At 40.8% G+C, this 17,000-nt stretch overlaps 2 protein-coding genes across 5 annotated transcripts; both read left to right on the plus strand.

Moving 5' to 3' along the window:
* Positions 1–285: 285 nt before the first annotated feature.
* Positions 286–6,619, plus strand: si:ch73-127m5.2 (uncharacterized). 4 transcript variants are annotated; one of them, XM_004080612.5, is made up of 5 exons: positions 286–418; positions 2,283–2,892; positions 4,618–4,818; positions 4,917–5,046; positions 5,122–6,619. In XM_004080612.5, the coding sequence occupies exons 2-5, from the start codon at positions 2,505–2,507 to the stop codon at positions 5,585–5,587; spliced, it is 1,185 nt and encodes a 394-aa protein (XP_004080660.1). In that variant the 5' UTR covers positions 286–418; positions 2,283–2,504; the 3' UTR covers positions 5,588–6,619. The 4 variants fall into 4 exon arrangements, with proteins under 4 accessions (XP_004080660.1, XP_078793921.1, XP_011486644.1 ...); XM_078937795.1 differs by having other exon boundaries at positions 287–418; positions 2,784–2,892; XM_011488342.3 differs by having other exon boundaries at positions 293–418; positions 2,677–2,892.
* A 387-nt stretch (positions 6,620–7,006) lies between these two features.
* LOC101159048 (uncharacterized) lies at positions 7,007–14,596 on the plus strand. Its single transcript, XM_004080584.5, has 6 exons — positions 7,007–7,142; positions 7,226–7,347; positions 9,641–9,748; positions 10,182–10,304; positions 10,393–10,518; positions 13,166–14,596. The coding sequence occupies exons 2-6, from the start codon at positions 7,254–7,256 to the stop codon at positions 13,636–13,638; spliced, it is 924 nt and encodes a 307-aa protein (XP_004080632.1). The 5' UTR covers positions 7,007–7,142; positions 7,226–7,253; the 3' UTR covers positions 13,639–14,596.
* The last annotated feature ends 2,404 nt before the right edge of the window (positions 14,597–17,000 follow it).

The raw sequence follows: 17,000 nt of genomic DNA on the forward strand, positions 1-17,000 counted from the left end.
TTATTACATTGTGAATATAAAAGGCCCAAAACATTCGACTTTTAAGTAAAATGACATAACATTTTCTAAACAAAATGGCTTAAAAAATTGTCGACAGTTGCTCCAAACATTTCTGTATCTAAATGTGATAAAAGCAAAGTGAAAGTTGAATTATCTTCAAATGTTTCCTGATAAACCTTAATCGGAAATCCAGCCCCCTGTTGTCCTTTAATATTTCATCTGTCCAATGAGAGCTTGCTCTCAGTTTGATTGACGTACAAGTCCACCAATGAGATGTGAGTATTTCTGATCGCCGACGCTGGCAAGACTGATTTGCAACCCGCCGATGTAACAACATAGAAGAAGGAAAATGTCGCCGGCGTCGATTCGGACCGTTCTAGGATCAGCGTCCTTTGAAGACTGAAGCAGCAGATACTTGGTGAGTGGGACAGCCGCCACTAGTTGCACTCAAAGTTACGTTTGATCCGTAGCCCGGAAATATTGCCTTGAAGCGCTCCTTCTAGGCCAAATATTGAATGTTTGCACCAACATCGACCGATGGCAGCCATGATGGATGATACTTAGAAAAAGGGGGGAAAAAAACAAATAAACTAGTCTGGTGTTTCCTGTTTTTTTATTTTAATTTGTAGCTTACGTGATGAAAAACCAATATATGTTATCAAATAGCCACTTTAGCCGTTTTAAAAGCCCAAATTGCTGCTGCCTTTTCCCTTTTTTGTTGTCATTTTACAGCACTTCTTGGTTAGTACAACCATAACTGTGCACTCCTAACGTCGTGATGATCCCTCCGCACTGTTGTCGAAAATTATAGGTCCTTTCATTTTTAGAGTAGGCCCACACAGCAGCCTGACACAGTCAAAGAACATAAGCATTTCAAACTTTATTCATTTTGTTTTAGAAAATATAAGAATATATTATAAAGAAAAATAAATAAAAACAAGATTTTTTTGGGTAACAGTGAAGGTCATTTCATGTCCCTATTTACCCCTGGGCACAAAATGTCTATTAGATAAATCATATACATCTATAATAATTATTTACTGGACATTTCAGACTATTTTGGTACTTTATTATAAGATGAAACTGCAGTTTTATTTTATATGTAATAAAGGTTTTAAAAAGTACAAATTAGACATATATCCGCATATAGAGGTGTCCTACACATCTGTTTGTAGCCATTAAATGAATGAATGTTTATTAGATATTTTTTAATTGTTTTTATTTTTGTTTGTCTACATATGAAATGAACTCTTCAGTTTTGAATCCATCCATCTTTTGAATCATTTTGGGGTTCTAGTTAGACAACCCAACTACTGTTGGGCAAAGGTGGGGAACACCCTGGACTGGTCGCAGGTTCAAACACACACACACACACCCACACACACACACACACACACACACCCACACCTCGGGTAATTTGAGGGACACCAATGACCCTATGAAGCATGTTTTAGTACTGTGGGAGGAAGCAGGAGGGCCCACAGAAACCCCATGCCTGTAGAGGAGAAAGAGGTCTCAGCTGGGATTCGAACCAGGACTTTTACCGTTAGGCCAGAATGCTAACCACTACACCTGTAATATTACACTTACCATATTTTTCAAAGATACGTTGTAGTTATTTGTAATTTTTTTATACAGTTTGGGTGGGGGTGGGATTTTTACTTTTCTAATTAATAGCAACAACCTGGCAGAATTGTTCTGAAGCGACACATAGGATGAAGAACGAACATGTCATCACTTGTTCCTCAATGAGCGATATTTTAAGCCTTCACATCTCTCCGTTTGGAGGGCTGAATGTAGGGGTAAGGAGGGGAAGAATTCGGATTCGTCCAATCAGATCGTCCGTTAGCATTTTGAATCTTGTTGTCTGTGTCTTCACAAATACTGTGCTCCGTTGTGTTTTCAAAAGTTTAAAAGATGGCCTGCAAAGTCCACTGAATTGCCATTAATGCACCTTCTAAAATTATTTTTCATGGTATTTCATACTCTATCATGAAAAATGGTGGCTTGTTTATTATGTGCAAGGCATGATGGGACCGCGAACTGATCAGCTTTGGAAAGGTTGTCTGCTACAGATCTGAACAAAGATGTGCAATAGACTCCTATGAATGTTGATTATGGGATGTATACGCTTATCTTTAGCTGTAAATGTTCAAATTGAATAGAATTGCCCAACGGGTTAAGTTGAGATAAAAAATGAAACTCGTAGGTTTCTGTATTTACTTTGAAAGAACTACCTGAAGTTCTAACGATAAACATGTTTATTTCTTTTTTTTCCCCAGAATATAATATTACGTTTGTTTCTCTCGTCAGTGGATGACGATTGTCTTCAAACAGGAACAAAAAAAGAGCATCTTATAAGATTTGAGCTCATTTTCCTTTTTTTAAGCTCATCTGTAAACATTTCAGATGTTGTAGCAATTCGATATGAACTTCTGACGTAACCTGGACTTTAAATATTGCTTTCTGGAGCAGAAATAACTTGTTAGAAAGAAGAAGAAAAAATGGACCCGTCTACTGGTATGATGGGTCTGGGTGCTCAGGGGAACATGGTTTTCACTGTTGTAAAACCCGTTATGGGCATTTTCCAAGTGTCTTCAGAGCAAGGCAGCAATGTATCACAAAGCAGCATGGGCCTGCAGAGTTTATCAGAAAATACAATAGTTCTACCTCCAGCACACAGCAGTCTGGACCAAAACCAGCTGGAGATGCAGAGCATTCAGACCCATAACGAACCCCAGATTCAGGTTTCTGTGCCGGTCCTGACTGAAGATCCATCGCAGAGTCAGGAGCTGGCACAGAACGCGGGTCCAAACGCACAGCCAAACAGCCAGGTTCCCTTCGCGGAGGTGTCGTCCCTTCTGGATCCCAACATGAAAGGCTCGAAGGCTCGTAAGTACATCATCTACCAGTGAAAAGTACATATCTACAGTCAGCACCATAAATATTTGGACAGAGACACTTTTCTTCTAATTTTGTTTCTGTACATTACCACAGTGAATTTTAAATAAAACAACTCGGATGTCATTGAAGTGCAGACTTTCAGCTTTTATTCCATGGGTTGAACAAAATATTGCATAAAAATGTGAAAAACTAAAGCATTTTTTAAACTCAATCCCTTCATTTCATAGGCTCTTAAGTAATTGGACAATTGACTTCCATGCTATTGCATGGGCAGGTGTGAGCAATTACCTTGTTATTTCATTATGAGTGAAACAGATAAAAGGCCTGGAGTTGATTAGAGGACTCGTGCTTGCATTTTGAAGATTATGTTGTGAACAGACAACATGCGGTCAAAGGAGCTCTCCATGCAGGTGAAAGGAGCCATCATTAAGCTGAGAAAACAGAAAAAAAATCATACGAGATATTGCTACAGTATTAGGAGTGGCAAAATCAACAGTGTGGTACATCCTGAGAAAGAAAGAAAGCACTGGTGAACTCAGCAACGCAAAAAGACCTGGACGTCCACGGAAGACAACAGTGGGGGATGATTGCAGAAATCATTTCCATGGTGAAGAGGAACCCGTTCACAACAGCCAACCAAGTGAACAACACTCTCCAGGAGGTAGGCGTATCATAAAAAGAAGACTGCATGAAAGTAGATACAGAGGCTACACTGCAAGATGCAAGCCACTCATAAGCCTCAAGAATAGGAAGGCTAGATTGGACTTTGCTAAAAAGCATCTAAAAAAGCCAGCACAGTTCTGGAAAAACATTCTTTGGACAGATGAAACCAAAACCAACCTCTACCAGAATGATGGTAGGAGAAAAGTATGGAGAAGGCGTGGAGAAGCTCATGATCCAAAGCACGCTACATCATCAGTAAAACACTGTGGAGGCAGTGTGATGGTCTGGGCGTACATGGCTGCTAGTGGCACTGGGACACTAGTGTTTATTGATGACGTGACACAGGACAGAGGCAGCACAATGAAGGCTGAGGTGTTCAGAGACATACCGTCTGCACAGATCCAGATGAATGCAGCCAAACTGATTGGGCGGCATTTCATAATACAGATGGACAACGACCCAAAACATACAGCCAAAGCAACTCAGGAGTTTATTACAGCAAAGAAGTGGAATATTCTTGAATGGCCAAGTTAGTCACCTGATCTTAACCCAATTGAAGATACATTTCACTTGTTGAAGACTAAACTTCAGACAGAAAGGCCCACAAACAAACAGTAACTGGAAGCTGCTGCAGTAATGGCCTGGCAGAGCATTCAGAAGGAGAAAACCCAGCATCTGGTGATGTCCATGAGTTCAAGACTTCAGGCTGTCATTGCCAACAAAGGGTTTACAACCAAATATTAGTAATGACCATTTTGTTTTCAGTTATCTCAATTACTTATGAGCCCATGAAATGAAGGGATTGGGTTTAAAAAAATGCTTTAGTTTTTCAAATTTTTATGCAATCTTTTTGTTTAACCCATGGAATAAAAGCTGAAAGTCTGCACTTCAATAGTGACATCTGAGTTGTTTTATTTAAAATTCACTGTGGTAATGTACAGGAACTAAATTAGAAAGAAAATGACTGTCTAAATATTTATGGTCCTGACTGTATTGTTAAAGTGCGACGCTGCCTTCCTGCTTTCATGTTCTTTCTTTCCGCATCCCCAGGTAAATACCTCATCTCGTATGAGGAAATTAAACGGCGCCTGCAGGCTCCGGAAAAGATGTCCCTGCGCTCTTTGGCGGCGTACACTCGGGTCAGCAGAGGCCCGGCCAGCAAGAAAACCCTCCTGGAGTCGCTGAATGTCCTCGGCCTCACGCCCAGCACCACCACCTCCGTGTCCTCCTCCTTCTCCAAACTCACTGAAGGTGACAGGTGTGTGTGTGTGTGTATGTGTGTGCGAGTGTTTGTGTGTGCTCAGCAACATAACAGAAGTTCATTCCTTTGTACTTTCGGGTTCCTTTAGGCGACACAAGAACTTTGTGTGAAGATATGAAGGATTTTGCTCACGATTACATCGATTATAGCAACATGGCCAAACAGCTCATTCCTGAGACAAACACAGTTCAACACTGGTCCAAACTCATCGAAACCAAGTAAGAATGTCACTAAGGTATTTGGATCAATTTGGAACTGGTGAGATCACTTGAAAGCTTCTTCTTTTCTCCCAGAAACCACCTGGAGGACATGAGGAAGTGTTTTAAAGACCCGGTTAACAGCGGCGCGTTTGAAAATGTCACTCACGGCCTCGGCCTTGGAATGCTGGACGTAGCCCTGGACATGATCGTTATGGTGGTCGACCAGCAAATTCGCATCCTGTCCGGGGCGGCGGCGTCCGACCCAGCCGACTCGGCCCCGCCCCTGCGGCGCATCCGCAGGCGCCACCGGAAGATCTGTTCGTCCGAGAAAGCTCACACGGCGTCTGGGGGGACGAGAGATCAGGGCAAGAACGCTGCCAAAGCAAAGGGTCGGGTCAGAGCCAGGAAGAAAATGAAACAGGACTCCGGACTCCCAGGTCCTTCGGAGACCCAAGCAGGCCAGGCCAAGCCGGACCCCGTGGAGAGTAATGTCCTGACCTTTGTCTCTGTGGGCTATGAGACGGTGGCAGGCGGTCTCAATGCAGTTCAGACTGTTTGACAGCTGCTCTTATGGCTGCACTAACCCAGCAAACCATCCTTCTGAGAGATGTCATGAGCGTTGTAGCACAAAAATGTCTGTTTCTTCTTCCAGAAAAGCACATTCAGTTTGGCTCCTTGGTGATCGACTCAAGCAGGCCCTTTGTTTTTGTTTTACTTTTTACTATTTCTGACCAGAAACAGCTGTGATTAAGGCCTGGCCCACTGCTACGGTCTGTCTAGTTATCGTCTCTCCTTTGATTATAATCAGGGTTCATGTTTTTAGGTTTTGGTGTTAATATCTTTTTTTTTCTTCTATCTTCTAAACCATAGAAATTGTGAACTTTGGCTCTTAAAATGATCCAAACGGTGACCAAAAACCATGACGGTCGGGACTGCTGGTTCTGTTATGGTTCCGTGGTTGACGGCTTCCACTAAAACTATCAGTTGGTGTTTTCACAAAGTGAATATGTGTCAGAAAAATCTTTTTTTCTTTTTCTTTGCTATTTTTCTGGTAATCAATTTATATTCATTGACCAAAAAAAGGGTAATTTGCTCAATTATTCTGCGCACGCAGTTTACAATAAAATTGGTGGATTCGCATTGAGCTCTGTAGTTTAATGTAACACCGATTTTTAAACTCTAATCTCATCATTTTTGCTGAGTGTACAGAAATGATCCACAAATGCTGTATTATTTATGGTATTTATATCTTTGTTTTCCGTGTAAATGAATGTTAATCTGGTCTGGGGTCTGTTAAATTCTCTTAGCCTCTCCGATTATTAAATGCTGCTCGGAATTATAACCTAATCACTCATTTTCTTTAAGTGTTAAATACGAAAAAAGGTTTTTCTGATCTAAAATATGCAAATATAATTGTGGATCTGGTTCAGCGTTTATGTCATCCTGTGTTTTTTAGGAAACAGACGTTGGTTTATTTAGCATTTCTATGCAGCACAGTAGCTGGCAGTGCAATGTCTACTATTTTCTGCTGTATTTATTCTGATCTCTGTTGAAAGAAATTGAAGATCTGATTAAACTCATAATTCCTCTTTTTTGTTTTTCACATTTTTTTTGTTGTGAAAGAAGAGAACTTATAGTGCCAAATTTGATAATATATATATTTTTGTTTAAGTAACCTTTTGCCTATTTTAGAAGAAAAAGTCTAACTATTGACTGTTAACCCGTCTGTTCAAACACAAAAGAGCTGGAAAGTTGCCCCTTTACCACCTCTGCAGGAAAACAGATGTCACCTGCTCCTCACCTGTGCGTGTTGTGGTAACGGCTCAGATCTTCTGGAATCTGAAAGGCATTATGGGAGATTTTGGGGCGGGAGTGATGCGCTGAGTAGAGTCAGCCAAGTGTTAAAGCCTCATCTAATGGCACACAGCCATTGGCCGAGGGCACAGCTTTAGCGAGGATTTGCTTTGCATTAACCCTGAGAGGAAACACGCAGCCAGCTGGAGCACAAAAGCAGGAGTAAACAAAGACGAAGAAGAAGAAGCTTCCATCATCTTTGCTCCAAACACCAGCACATGTGAGGTGGAGGTGGGGCGTTGACGTCCTCAAAGAAACTGGTACCCAAAGAGCGCAGAGGAGACTGCTTTTTCCACTAAAGTTGTTTTGCAAAAATGTCAACCTGACAGAGTTTCTCCACCAGAGGTGTAGAGACGGCAGGACGCAGCGGAATGGGGCACCCTAGGGTGCCACTCTCCCACAAACCTGCAGGAACGCACAGGGATAAGAGCGTGTCCAGTCGACTGCAGCCCTGCACGCCCAACGGTGAGTGGACGACTCCACGCTCAAGTATTGACAGATTTCGTGTTGAATTTGCCTTTTTAAGAACAGATTTAAAAAGAAACTGTTAAGGGGGGAGAAAGCCCCTCATTTCCATCGATTCTTAAAAATCTTGGCCCACCTTTACCTGGTTTCCCTTTCACAATCACCTGAAGACCCAATCAGATGAAAATCGTGTTGATGGAGGACATATATGAACATAATTAAGCTTAAAATGGCATTTCTCAGTATTTCTTTATCCAAATTGTTTTGAATCAGGAGCAGAGAAATAAATGCTGTTTGTAAAAGCTTGTTAGGTCCAAACTACTATCGGTGGGCCACGAGCTCCGTTCCATTCCGATGCATCCGCTTGCAGACAAATAGATCCGTGTACGTCTTGGTTTTCCTCGTCTGATCTGGAATCTGTACTGCTGGTTGGCTCCAATATTGCTCGCCATTTTTGCTCCACCACTAGGTTGGGGCTGGGAGGAGAGAGCATAAACAGTGGGATGACGGGATAGATGGGGGTGGGGTTACTAAATGCCAACTCAGAAGGTAATTTCTAAAGAACTCCTGAAGGTCTGTAAAAACTATGTTCAAGAAAATGATAAGTTTTGAGATTTAGGCTAAAAACAGCAACATCATGATTAATGTTTTAAAATGAATCAAAAGAGGTTTAGAGTGGGACTTTAAAGGACTAAAGTCTGTCTGCATCAAATATTTTTCCAAACCCACCTTCATTTAGACGCATTTTATTACTCCTGGGCTTTTTAAGCAGCTTAATTAGACGTGTCAGAGGTGAACTGTGGAGTTTCCAAACACTTGAGCTGTTTCAGACGCTGCCGAGGCAAACAACACCTCCTCCAGGTTTCAAGAATCCCTTAGTGTTTAAATTGATTTTTCGATTTTTTTTGGATGAATTTGAATAAAGAGAGACAACAACCATCCAGCAAAGGTGGATTTCCATCATTTCACAGAAAAAAAAGTGGTTTTGCTGTCTTTACTAGTAAAAATGAAAAGTGTAAAACTATATAACCTTTATTTGAAAAAGACCTGAAATCAAATAACAGGAATTAATTTTAACCAATAGTTTATGTAATGATCTAAAGATCTGAGTGTTTCAGGTTTTGGCAAATGTGTGTCTTCAGTTCATAAAATGTCAGAAAAGTCATTGTATTCATCACTTTTGTTAAATTTATGGATAAAAAGTATTTTTTTTTTATCAATATGACAAAGTTATGGGTGGTTTACGTATCAATTTTCCCTTTTCTTTAGCGCTAATTTCACATTATTAGAATCGAAACTTCAGAAAGTTTTTTCATATATTTTTATTAAACCTATAATTTCTTCATTTTTCCTATTGCTAACTAGCAAAAATAACTAAACAAAAGGAAGGTTTTTCTTTGTCAGTTGTATATTTATTGTATATTTATTCAAGGTCATACAAGTTTGTCTACATATTTTTTTTTATTCATTCCAATCATTTATAGTTTTTTGTATAACCTACTTTAAAGCATTAGGAACATAAACATGTGTGTGTTGTTGTATTTAGATCCTTTTTTGGGGGATATTTAAACTTTCAGACTTTGACTACTTTTCTTTTAAGACAGGGGTGTACAAACGTTTTGCAAAGATCTGATGAGATAAAAATGTGTGAGGGCCAACCAATCAGCCTGCATTTCTTGAACCCTTATATAAACATTAAATGATAATGAACTCTGGGATACTTTTCATTTCTTCACAAAGAACAAACATAAAAATACATTTTCATATTTAAAGACCAGAAATAAAATAATGATAAACTTTGTCTGGAAAATCAAATTAAATGTTGCATATTATTTACTATTAAATTATCACTTGGAACTTTTACATTGAAATTGTGTAAACAGATAAATAATTATCTTATTTAGAAGTACAAACCACTTTGGTTTTGAGCACAGAAACAGATAAATGTGTTCCTCTTGTTTGGCCCTTAAGGCTTTGAATGTCAAGGAGCCACAACGGCTTATAATGTAACTCAGCCAATCACAATCATGAAATCTATTAATTTTATGACAGGAGTGTGCGGGTCGGGCCGGGAGAATTTGAACTCTGGCCGGACTTTGGACATGCCTTTGTTTGAAAGATTTTTCATTTCACTTGTACTCTGCTTGCTTTTTGCCCCCTCCCCTGGTCCCATCCCGCAGATGGATGTTGCACGTTTCACTTCTGTCATATTGTAACTGTTTTTTAATTGGTTTGGTGCATCCTAAGTCCTTTACTTAAAGGCATCTTTACGTGAGTTTCTCTGTCCCCACAGATAACTTGAACAATGCACTGGGTACTATCCGAGTTCTTGGGATCGAGCTGATTGAGGATGAACTTAAACCCCACCTGAACACCGTGCTGACAAACATTAAAGAAAGGAGTAAGCCCGTTCTCTTCCTCTAGGATTATTTGTTTTAACAGCGTTTGTTGCAGCTTGGCGTTGATTTTTAGTTTACATGTCTTTTATTTAAATGTAGTGTGACGCACAATGCAGGTGCTTTTAAAGCCACATGAGCTTGTCATTTTCATGTCAATTAAACAGCATGCATACAACATGTAGTCTGCATAATAACATTTAATTTAAATAATCAACCTGTTACAAAACAGGTGGTTTAAAAAAGAAAGTTTAAGGTCTTAAGCTGTGTTTATATCTCAGCATGAGAGCTGCAGGATCAGAGATAAAGAGGGGTCACATGCTGCTGAAACAGAGCAGAAGATTAAAGCAGAAATCGGCTAAAGCTGCATGCATCTCTCAATACAGAGCCTTATCAAGGCATGCTGGGATTTTTATGTTCAATTCTATTTGTGTTCAGAGAAGGGCGCCGCTGAGCAGGTTGTCATCAGTGGGATTTTGCCAATCTTGGCCCTGTCTCTGCGGAGCAGAGGACCGCTGACGTTATTGACTGCACAGCTGGTGGCTGAACTTGCCAAAGAATGTAAGTGAAATCTGAGAATCCCTCGAAGTCACATTTTTTTATGTACGTCAGTTAGATTTGGGTTTTTTTTCTTTCTGTTTCTTATCAGCTGTGGTCCGTAAAGGATTTGGAGACGCCGGCTTGGTGACGGCTCTGCTGTCAGTGTTGACCAGCAAAAATGAGGAGCTGCTCATCTACGCTGTAACGGCCATCTCTCGCATGTCTTATGACAGCTGTAAGTACAGAAAAACTTCTGAGACAATAAGATTTGTTTAAAAAAAAAACTCGTGTATAAATGTGTCAAAAAAAAAGTTGATGAAAAACTTGGTGTTGGTGTTTATATGGCACAAAATGTGCACAATTAGAATAACAAGGTCACAATTGGCTTGGTTGAGAAATCTAGTTACCTAGACGACATGTAAACAGGAAATTTGGTTTCCCTAAACAGAGCAGAACCTCTCAGGATAGACTTTAGTTCAATCAGATTTCCTACAAAAAAAAACCCGTCAAGCATGTTAAAGGTCAAATGCGCCAAGTCTGCAGTTGGGACAAAAAATAAACTGTGTTTTGAGGTTTTCTATAGCCACCAATTCAGTTGTAATTTACGTTTAACTCTTTAACACCATCGCTGCCGGCATGTGACGTATAAAAAGCACACGCTCTTTAACATACCTTAAATCTTCAACCGTTTATGCAATCGATGTGAATCAGCTTATTCTAATGTGTTAAAAAGCGGCTTTTCATATCATGTCATCTTTTCATTTTATATCATATAATACGCGACAAGTGCGTATTATCAGAAATTAATCCACGCCGTGGAAGTTTGAAGTGTCCGGCACTTTGCAGGCCAGTAACCCGATTATACCATGGTCACTTACAAAAGAAACAAATACTCAGTTTTTAGCTATTAATTCTTTTTAAATTTTCGGTTTGGATCGCTTGTTTCACAAAAAGCGGACTATTTCTTGTGATGTATGGTAATGGCTGAGCTGGCACGGACTGCAGCGGCAAAGGAAAGGGAAATATATATGCTCATCATCACGATGTGTTAAATAAAGCATCAGTTCAGAGAGAAAGTTCACCTCTTACCGCTTGTTTCTGTCCAGATGATGAAGCTAAAGTTTGTTTTAAAGAAGCCGGCGCAGTGATACAGAAGATTTAAGATATGTGACCGGAAATTCTTTTTTAGACGTGCATTATCACTGTGCATTATCATTGCGCATTATCACTGTGCATTATCACTGTGCATTATCACTGTGCATTATCACTGTGCATTATCATTGCGCATTATCACTGTGCATTATCATTGTGCATTATCACTGTGCATTATCACTGTGCATTATCACTGTGCATTATCACTGTGCATTATCATTGTGCGTTATCATTGTGCGTTATCACTGTGCATTATAACTGTGTTATCACTGTGCATTATCACTGTGCATTATCACTGTGCATTATCATTGTGCATTATCACTGTGCATTATCACTGTGCGTTATCACTGTGCGTTATCACTGTGTTATCACTGTGCATTATCACTGTGCATTATCATTGTGCATTATCACTGTGCATTATCACTGTGCATTATCACTGTGCATTATCACTGTGCATTATCATTGTGCATTATCATTGTGCATTATCACTGTGCATTATCACTGTGCGTTATCACTGTGCATTATAACTGTGTTATCACTGTGCGTTATCACTGTGCATTATAACTGTGTTATCACTGTGCATTATCACTGTGCATTATCACTGTGCATTATCACTGTGCATTATCACTGTGCATTATCACTGTGCATTATCACTGTGCGTTATCGCTGTGCATTATAACTGTGTTATCACTGTGCATTATCATTGTGCATTATCACTGTGCATTATCACTGTGCATTATCACTGTGCATTATCACTGTGCATTATCATTGTGCGTTATCATTGTGCATTATCACTGTGCATTATCACTGTGCATTATCACTGTGCATTATCACTGTGCATTATCACTGTGCATTATCACTGTGCATTATCATTGTGCGTTATCATTGTGCATTATCACTGTGCATTATCACTGTGCATTATCACTGTGCATTATCACTGTGCATAATCATTGTGCATTATCACTGTGCGTTATCACTGTGCGTTATCACTTTTCAATCCACACCCAGCACCCAATCAGAATCGAGAATTCACCTGGACTATGGTAAAAGCACTGTTATACAACGGACGTTATGTGTATGCCACAGAATCAGCCACTTTACATTGACTGGGTAAACACTTCACTAATGTAAAGTATTGCATATCAGTGCAAGGCTGCTTTTCTCTGCTTAAGATTCACTTGATTTACGTTAGTTGTGTAAACGGCTAGAGTTTGTCAAAAAAACATCAACACTTGGGTTAATCTTATTATTATTTACATTTACATTGTGAATTGAGCAACCCACCTGGTGGTTTCTTGGTAAAATGGTCAGAATTCATCATCGTTTGGTTTATAAATGCACTTCAACCGAGAAGTTGTGATGTTGATAGTTGGTGCTCCATCTGGATTTCCATTTGAAAGCAAAGTGCTGAATTCCTGTAACCAGTTCAATGTCTGCCCTGAGACTGGAAGGTTGTGAGTTCAAATCCCAAAGATTCTAAAAATGGGACCCTCTGCTTGACACTCAGCATTAATGGGTGGGATTGGGGGGTTAAATTACCAAATGGTTCCCGAGTGTGTCTGCAGCTCACTGCTCCTATTATAGTCCTATTAGCTGTTACACACCTGGGTGTGTGACAGCTAATAGGACTATAACACTCTTCAACACAAGTTTTTGATTCACTTAACATTTCACAAACCAGATTACTCATGTAGCCCACATCAGTATTGAGTGTTTTTTTTTCTCCTCAGCTAAGCAGCAGGAGCTGTTACTTCGCAGAGGGGCGGTACCTCGCCTCGTGGCCATCCTGCTCAGATATACAGACAAGGAGGTTCTGGAGGAGGTATGCCTCAAGGCGCTTTGTAATGTCAGCGGCATGGGAATGGCCGAGGAGGCCGGGATGACCTGGGAGAGGGGGCCGTCCCTGAGGCCGGGGGAGTCGGTGTTTCACGGCGTTTCTCCTCACACCTGCGGCTTTGCCTTCTCTGTGATTCTGGTTCGCGTCTCCCAGTGGGGACCTGGTCAGTTTTTGGTCAGCATAGAGAACTTTCAGCGCTGCTCCTCATCCTTCTGGAACCTTCACGGGAACAAACGGGCCACAGGCTGGTTCCCCTTCTTCAGCGTGGGAAGCTGCTCTAATTTCTTTAAGCTGATGAAGTTCTCTACCAGGAACATTCCTCGAACGAAGAGCCTGAAGACTCGCGTGTTCCATACCTTCCTCTGACAGCTCGAAAACTCTTCACACGGTGGCCTGAAGCTCCAACAAAGCTTTTTCTGTGAAAAACTGTATAATATGTTTAGTGGGCTAGCTCTTCTTAGCAGCATAAATTGATTGCAGCATCTTTTTTTTATCCAAACTAATTTATATATATATATGTAGATTTATAAATGTACAATTTTTTTTTCTAGGATTCAAACCAACTAATTTAAACAAAAACTGAATATTACTTATAAAATGTGTCAGAAATATGAAAACGGAGAACTTTCCCTAAAACAGTAATGATGTGTAGTTCCCTCTTCAAATGGAATGGCACTCACTGTAAAGTCTGATTGCTTTAAGCGCATTAATGGAACTACACATAAAACTAACATTATTCAAGAAAAAAAGGCATTTTATTTACAGAATGACACATGATGCTCTTTATTTTTACTGTGCCATTGTTTTTTTTCAAGGCAATCCAACCATAAATAGTACATTAATGTAAAAATGTTCAAGACATGAAGATGCCCATGATGCTGCTTTCTTCACAAGTGCTTAGAATGATGAAAAATATTTGTTAGCAGGAGTCAAATGTGAACATTTCTTAGATTAGTTAGTGTGATGAAACATTTTTAACTGTCACTGTTTCTGGAAGTTCTGCCATTTAAAATATAAGAGGATTCTGTGTTGTTCATTATAGATCAGTGAGGTGCGGTGAGGTTGACGTCATCAGATTTACAAACATATGAACCCGAACAGAGAAGCTTGATTGAAAAAAATTAAGGTTAAAGTGTGTTGTTTAAAATTTCCTTTCAACGTTTTTCTTTCATAGAAAAAAACCCACAAAAACTGTTATTATTGACTTACTTTTAATTATAAATGAAGTCAACTGCCCCTCCTTCTGAAGAAACACATGGATGACCTGTTTGTAGAAGTTTTCCTTTACTTTCCTCAGTTATAAAAGTCTCTCTGTCTCTGGAGATCTCTGTCAGTGACGTTTCTAAACAAATTCCTAAGTTTACATTTATAATCCTCCATTAAGAAAATCATGCCTAACTATATTAAAGAATAACTGGAAGGCTGCACTACAATTGTGTCACATTCTCTGACACATGCGTGCCTCACCTAGTGTGTTTCTTTTTTTTTTAAATTTTTTTTTAACTTGTCCTGTCCAACAGCTAGGCAGACAGATGAGAGCTGAGGGCCTCTTGTGTTGGACATATTTTACTTTAACAAGAGGGGTTATTAATCTTCAGACAAACCAAAGGTATGTCTGAATAAACCCCTTTTGTAATTGAGGCCAAACTTTATTATTTCAACCATGTTTGAAAATCTTTGGTGTTGGACCGGACGGAAAAGAAAAGAAGGGAAGAAGAGAGAGGGACGTTAGAGAGAGGGGGGGGGGGGATAAGACCATGAAGCAGCATAAAGCAACAAGTTTACTGGTTGTTAATCATTATGGTAAGGTTCAAATGTAGTACAAAAAGGGCGGGGCCTATCCACACACACACTCAAATGTTATAAACACACCTGCTAGCTGCAAAAATGTCCACCTGTCGACATGTACACAAAACAGATAGTGTTCACACGCATACTTATGCCTTAAAACCAACTAGTGTGAAATATTTCAGTCATTCAATCATGCAAACTGTTAGTGCAAAGGTGAGGTAACACCTGTGCTCAGGTGAGTGGTTATGTTCTTCTAAAATGGATGGTGGAACGTGACAAGAAGGAGGGAGAGTGCCCAGCCATCCCCACCCCAAGACCCCCACCGCAGCAGCAGCGGCAGCCGAAATCCCCCCAACGCCACACGGGAACCGGCAGGGAACAACCGCCGCCCGGGCGACCAAGCCCGCCACCCAGGCCAGGGCCAGCAGGACCGCCGCAAGGCCCCCAGAGCCAGAGAGCAGGGAGGCACGGAGGGAAAGAGAGCGCCGCCCCAGCCCAACCAGGAGAGCAGCCCCCCCGCCGCGCCGGGAGCGCCCAACGCAGGGCCCCACCGGAGAAGGACGCCCACAGCCCCAGACGAGCACCCCACCACCACCCAGGAGTTCCGGGCATCCCCCCGCCCCCACCCCAGGTACGAGCCAGGACCCCCCAAGGGAGACCCGCTCCGCACTCCAGGCAGCCATCCGCCTGGCCCACGGTTGGTCCAGGGAGGAGCAAGGCAGGGGCCCGCCGCCCCCGCCCAGGAGGGGGAACCCCGGGGAAAAAAGAGGGCCCACAAGGGGTGTTATAAATATGGCCCGACCAGGCTCGGCCATGTTGGAAGTTTGGCGGGGCCCAGCGCTCAGGGGCAGGGACCAGGACCCACCCCCCAGGGACACGAACACCCCCGGCTCAGGTGTGTTTCTAATGCGCATTTTTACCAGATGAAAAAGACTAAATGAGTCACAAACTGACACCAATGTAACTAAATTGTTGGCAAGAAATAAGCAAATGAAGTAATAATACACAAAGCGTCTTTTATGACGATAGATAGATCGAAACAGTGAAGTGCATGTGTCAGCTGCAGCTCCAGTCAGTGTGTGGGGCGCAGGGTAGGTACGGGCGACTGGTGCCTCACCTGCCGTTTCTCCTATTTGAACAGGAAATTTGTAAATTTGCTACTTTTCTTTTTTTTCTTTTCATAAGAACATTGAAAACCAGCACAAAAAGTGATCATAGAAAAAAATGTCTACAAATGACTATATGTTTTTTTTTTTTTATAAAAGTAACATTACCTTTATTTTATTTATATATTTTTAAACTATATTGACTGCACATCATTGTTATAGATACACTTCAAATATGAGAGACAGAATATGAAAAAATAATGCAGGAGATCACATGATATGTTTTTTTAAAAGTTTATTTGTATAATGGTGCATAATTTTGTTTTTAACTTACAAACAAGCAGGAATTCTGCCCTCAAACACTTTTGTCCCCCAGTTGTTACCTGTTTGAACTGGTTATCTGTACAAAAGACACCTGTTCACAGCCTTAACCCAAATGTCCAAATGACCCGATCCTTACAATGACATGTTCTCCCTACCATGACAAAGGTGGATAAAGGTGAAAAGGATTTCATGTGATCCATGGACACCAGTGAAGATCACAAATCATTGAAGAAAAAAAGGTTTAGCGCTCTGTCTTGTGGGGTCTAGATGACCCCACTCCCAATGTTATAAGTGCCTAGGATAGCACAAGGGTTACACAGTCAGACTGCAGCCTCTCCGCCCTGATCTAGACCAAAGAGTTGTCGATGGACACCAGGAACAAGATTGTAGACCTGAAAAATACTGGGATGAACCAATCTACAAAAGAGAACTGAAGAGAGCTGGGATAATAGTAAAAATGGTAACTATAGCAACACTCATAACATACCCTGCTGACCTCCAATGGTC

The sequence above is a fragment of the Oryzias latipes genome, chromosome 19 (genome assembly GCF_053564925.1).
Source record: "Oryzias latipes strain Hd-rR chromosome 19, Olatipes_Hd-rR_3.1".
NCBI classification, from domain to species: domain Eukaryota; kingdom Metazoa; phylum Chordata; class Actinopteri; order Beloniformes; family Adrianichthyidae; genus Oryzias; species Oryzias latipes.

Excerpts from the sequence above, each read along its gene's own strand:
- si:ch73-127m5.2 (XM_004080612.5), top strand. The coding sequence starts at position 2,505 with ATGGACCCGTCTACTGGTATGATGGGTCTGGGTGCTCAGGGGAACATG. Across the intron at positions 2,893-4,617 it reads CATGAAAGGCTCGAAGGCTC|GTAAATACCTCATCTCGTAT; the intron begins GTAAGTACATCA and ends CCGCATCCCCAG. Across the intron at positions 5,047-5,121 it reads TCCAAACTCATCGAAACCAA|AAACCACCTGGAGGACATGA; the intron begins GTAAGAATGTCA and ends CTTTTCTCCCAG.
- LOC101159048 (XM_004080584.5), top strand. The coding sequence starts at position 7,254 with ATGGGGCACCCTAGGGTGCCACTCTCCCACAAACCTGCAGGAACGCAC. Across the intron at positions 7,348-9,640 it reads GCAGCCCTGCACGCCCAACG|ATAACTTGAACAATGCACTG; the intron begins GTGAGTGGACGA and ends CTGTCCCCACAG. Across the intron at positions 9,749-10,181 it reads GACAAACATTAAAGAAAGGA|AGAAGGGCGCCGCTGAGCAG; the intron begins GTAAGCCCGTTC and ends ATTTGTGTTCAG.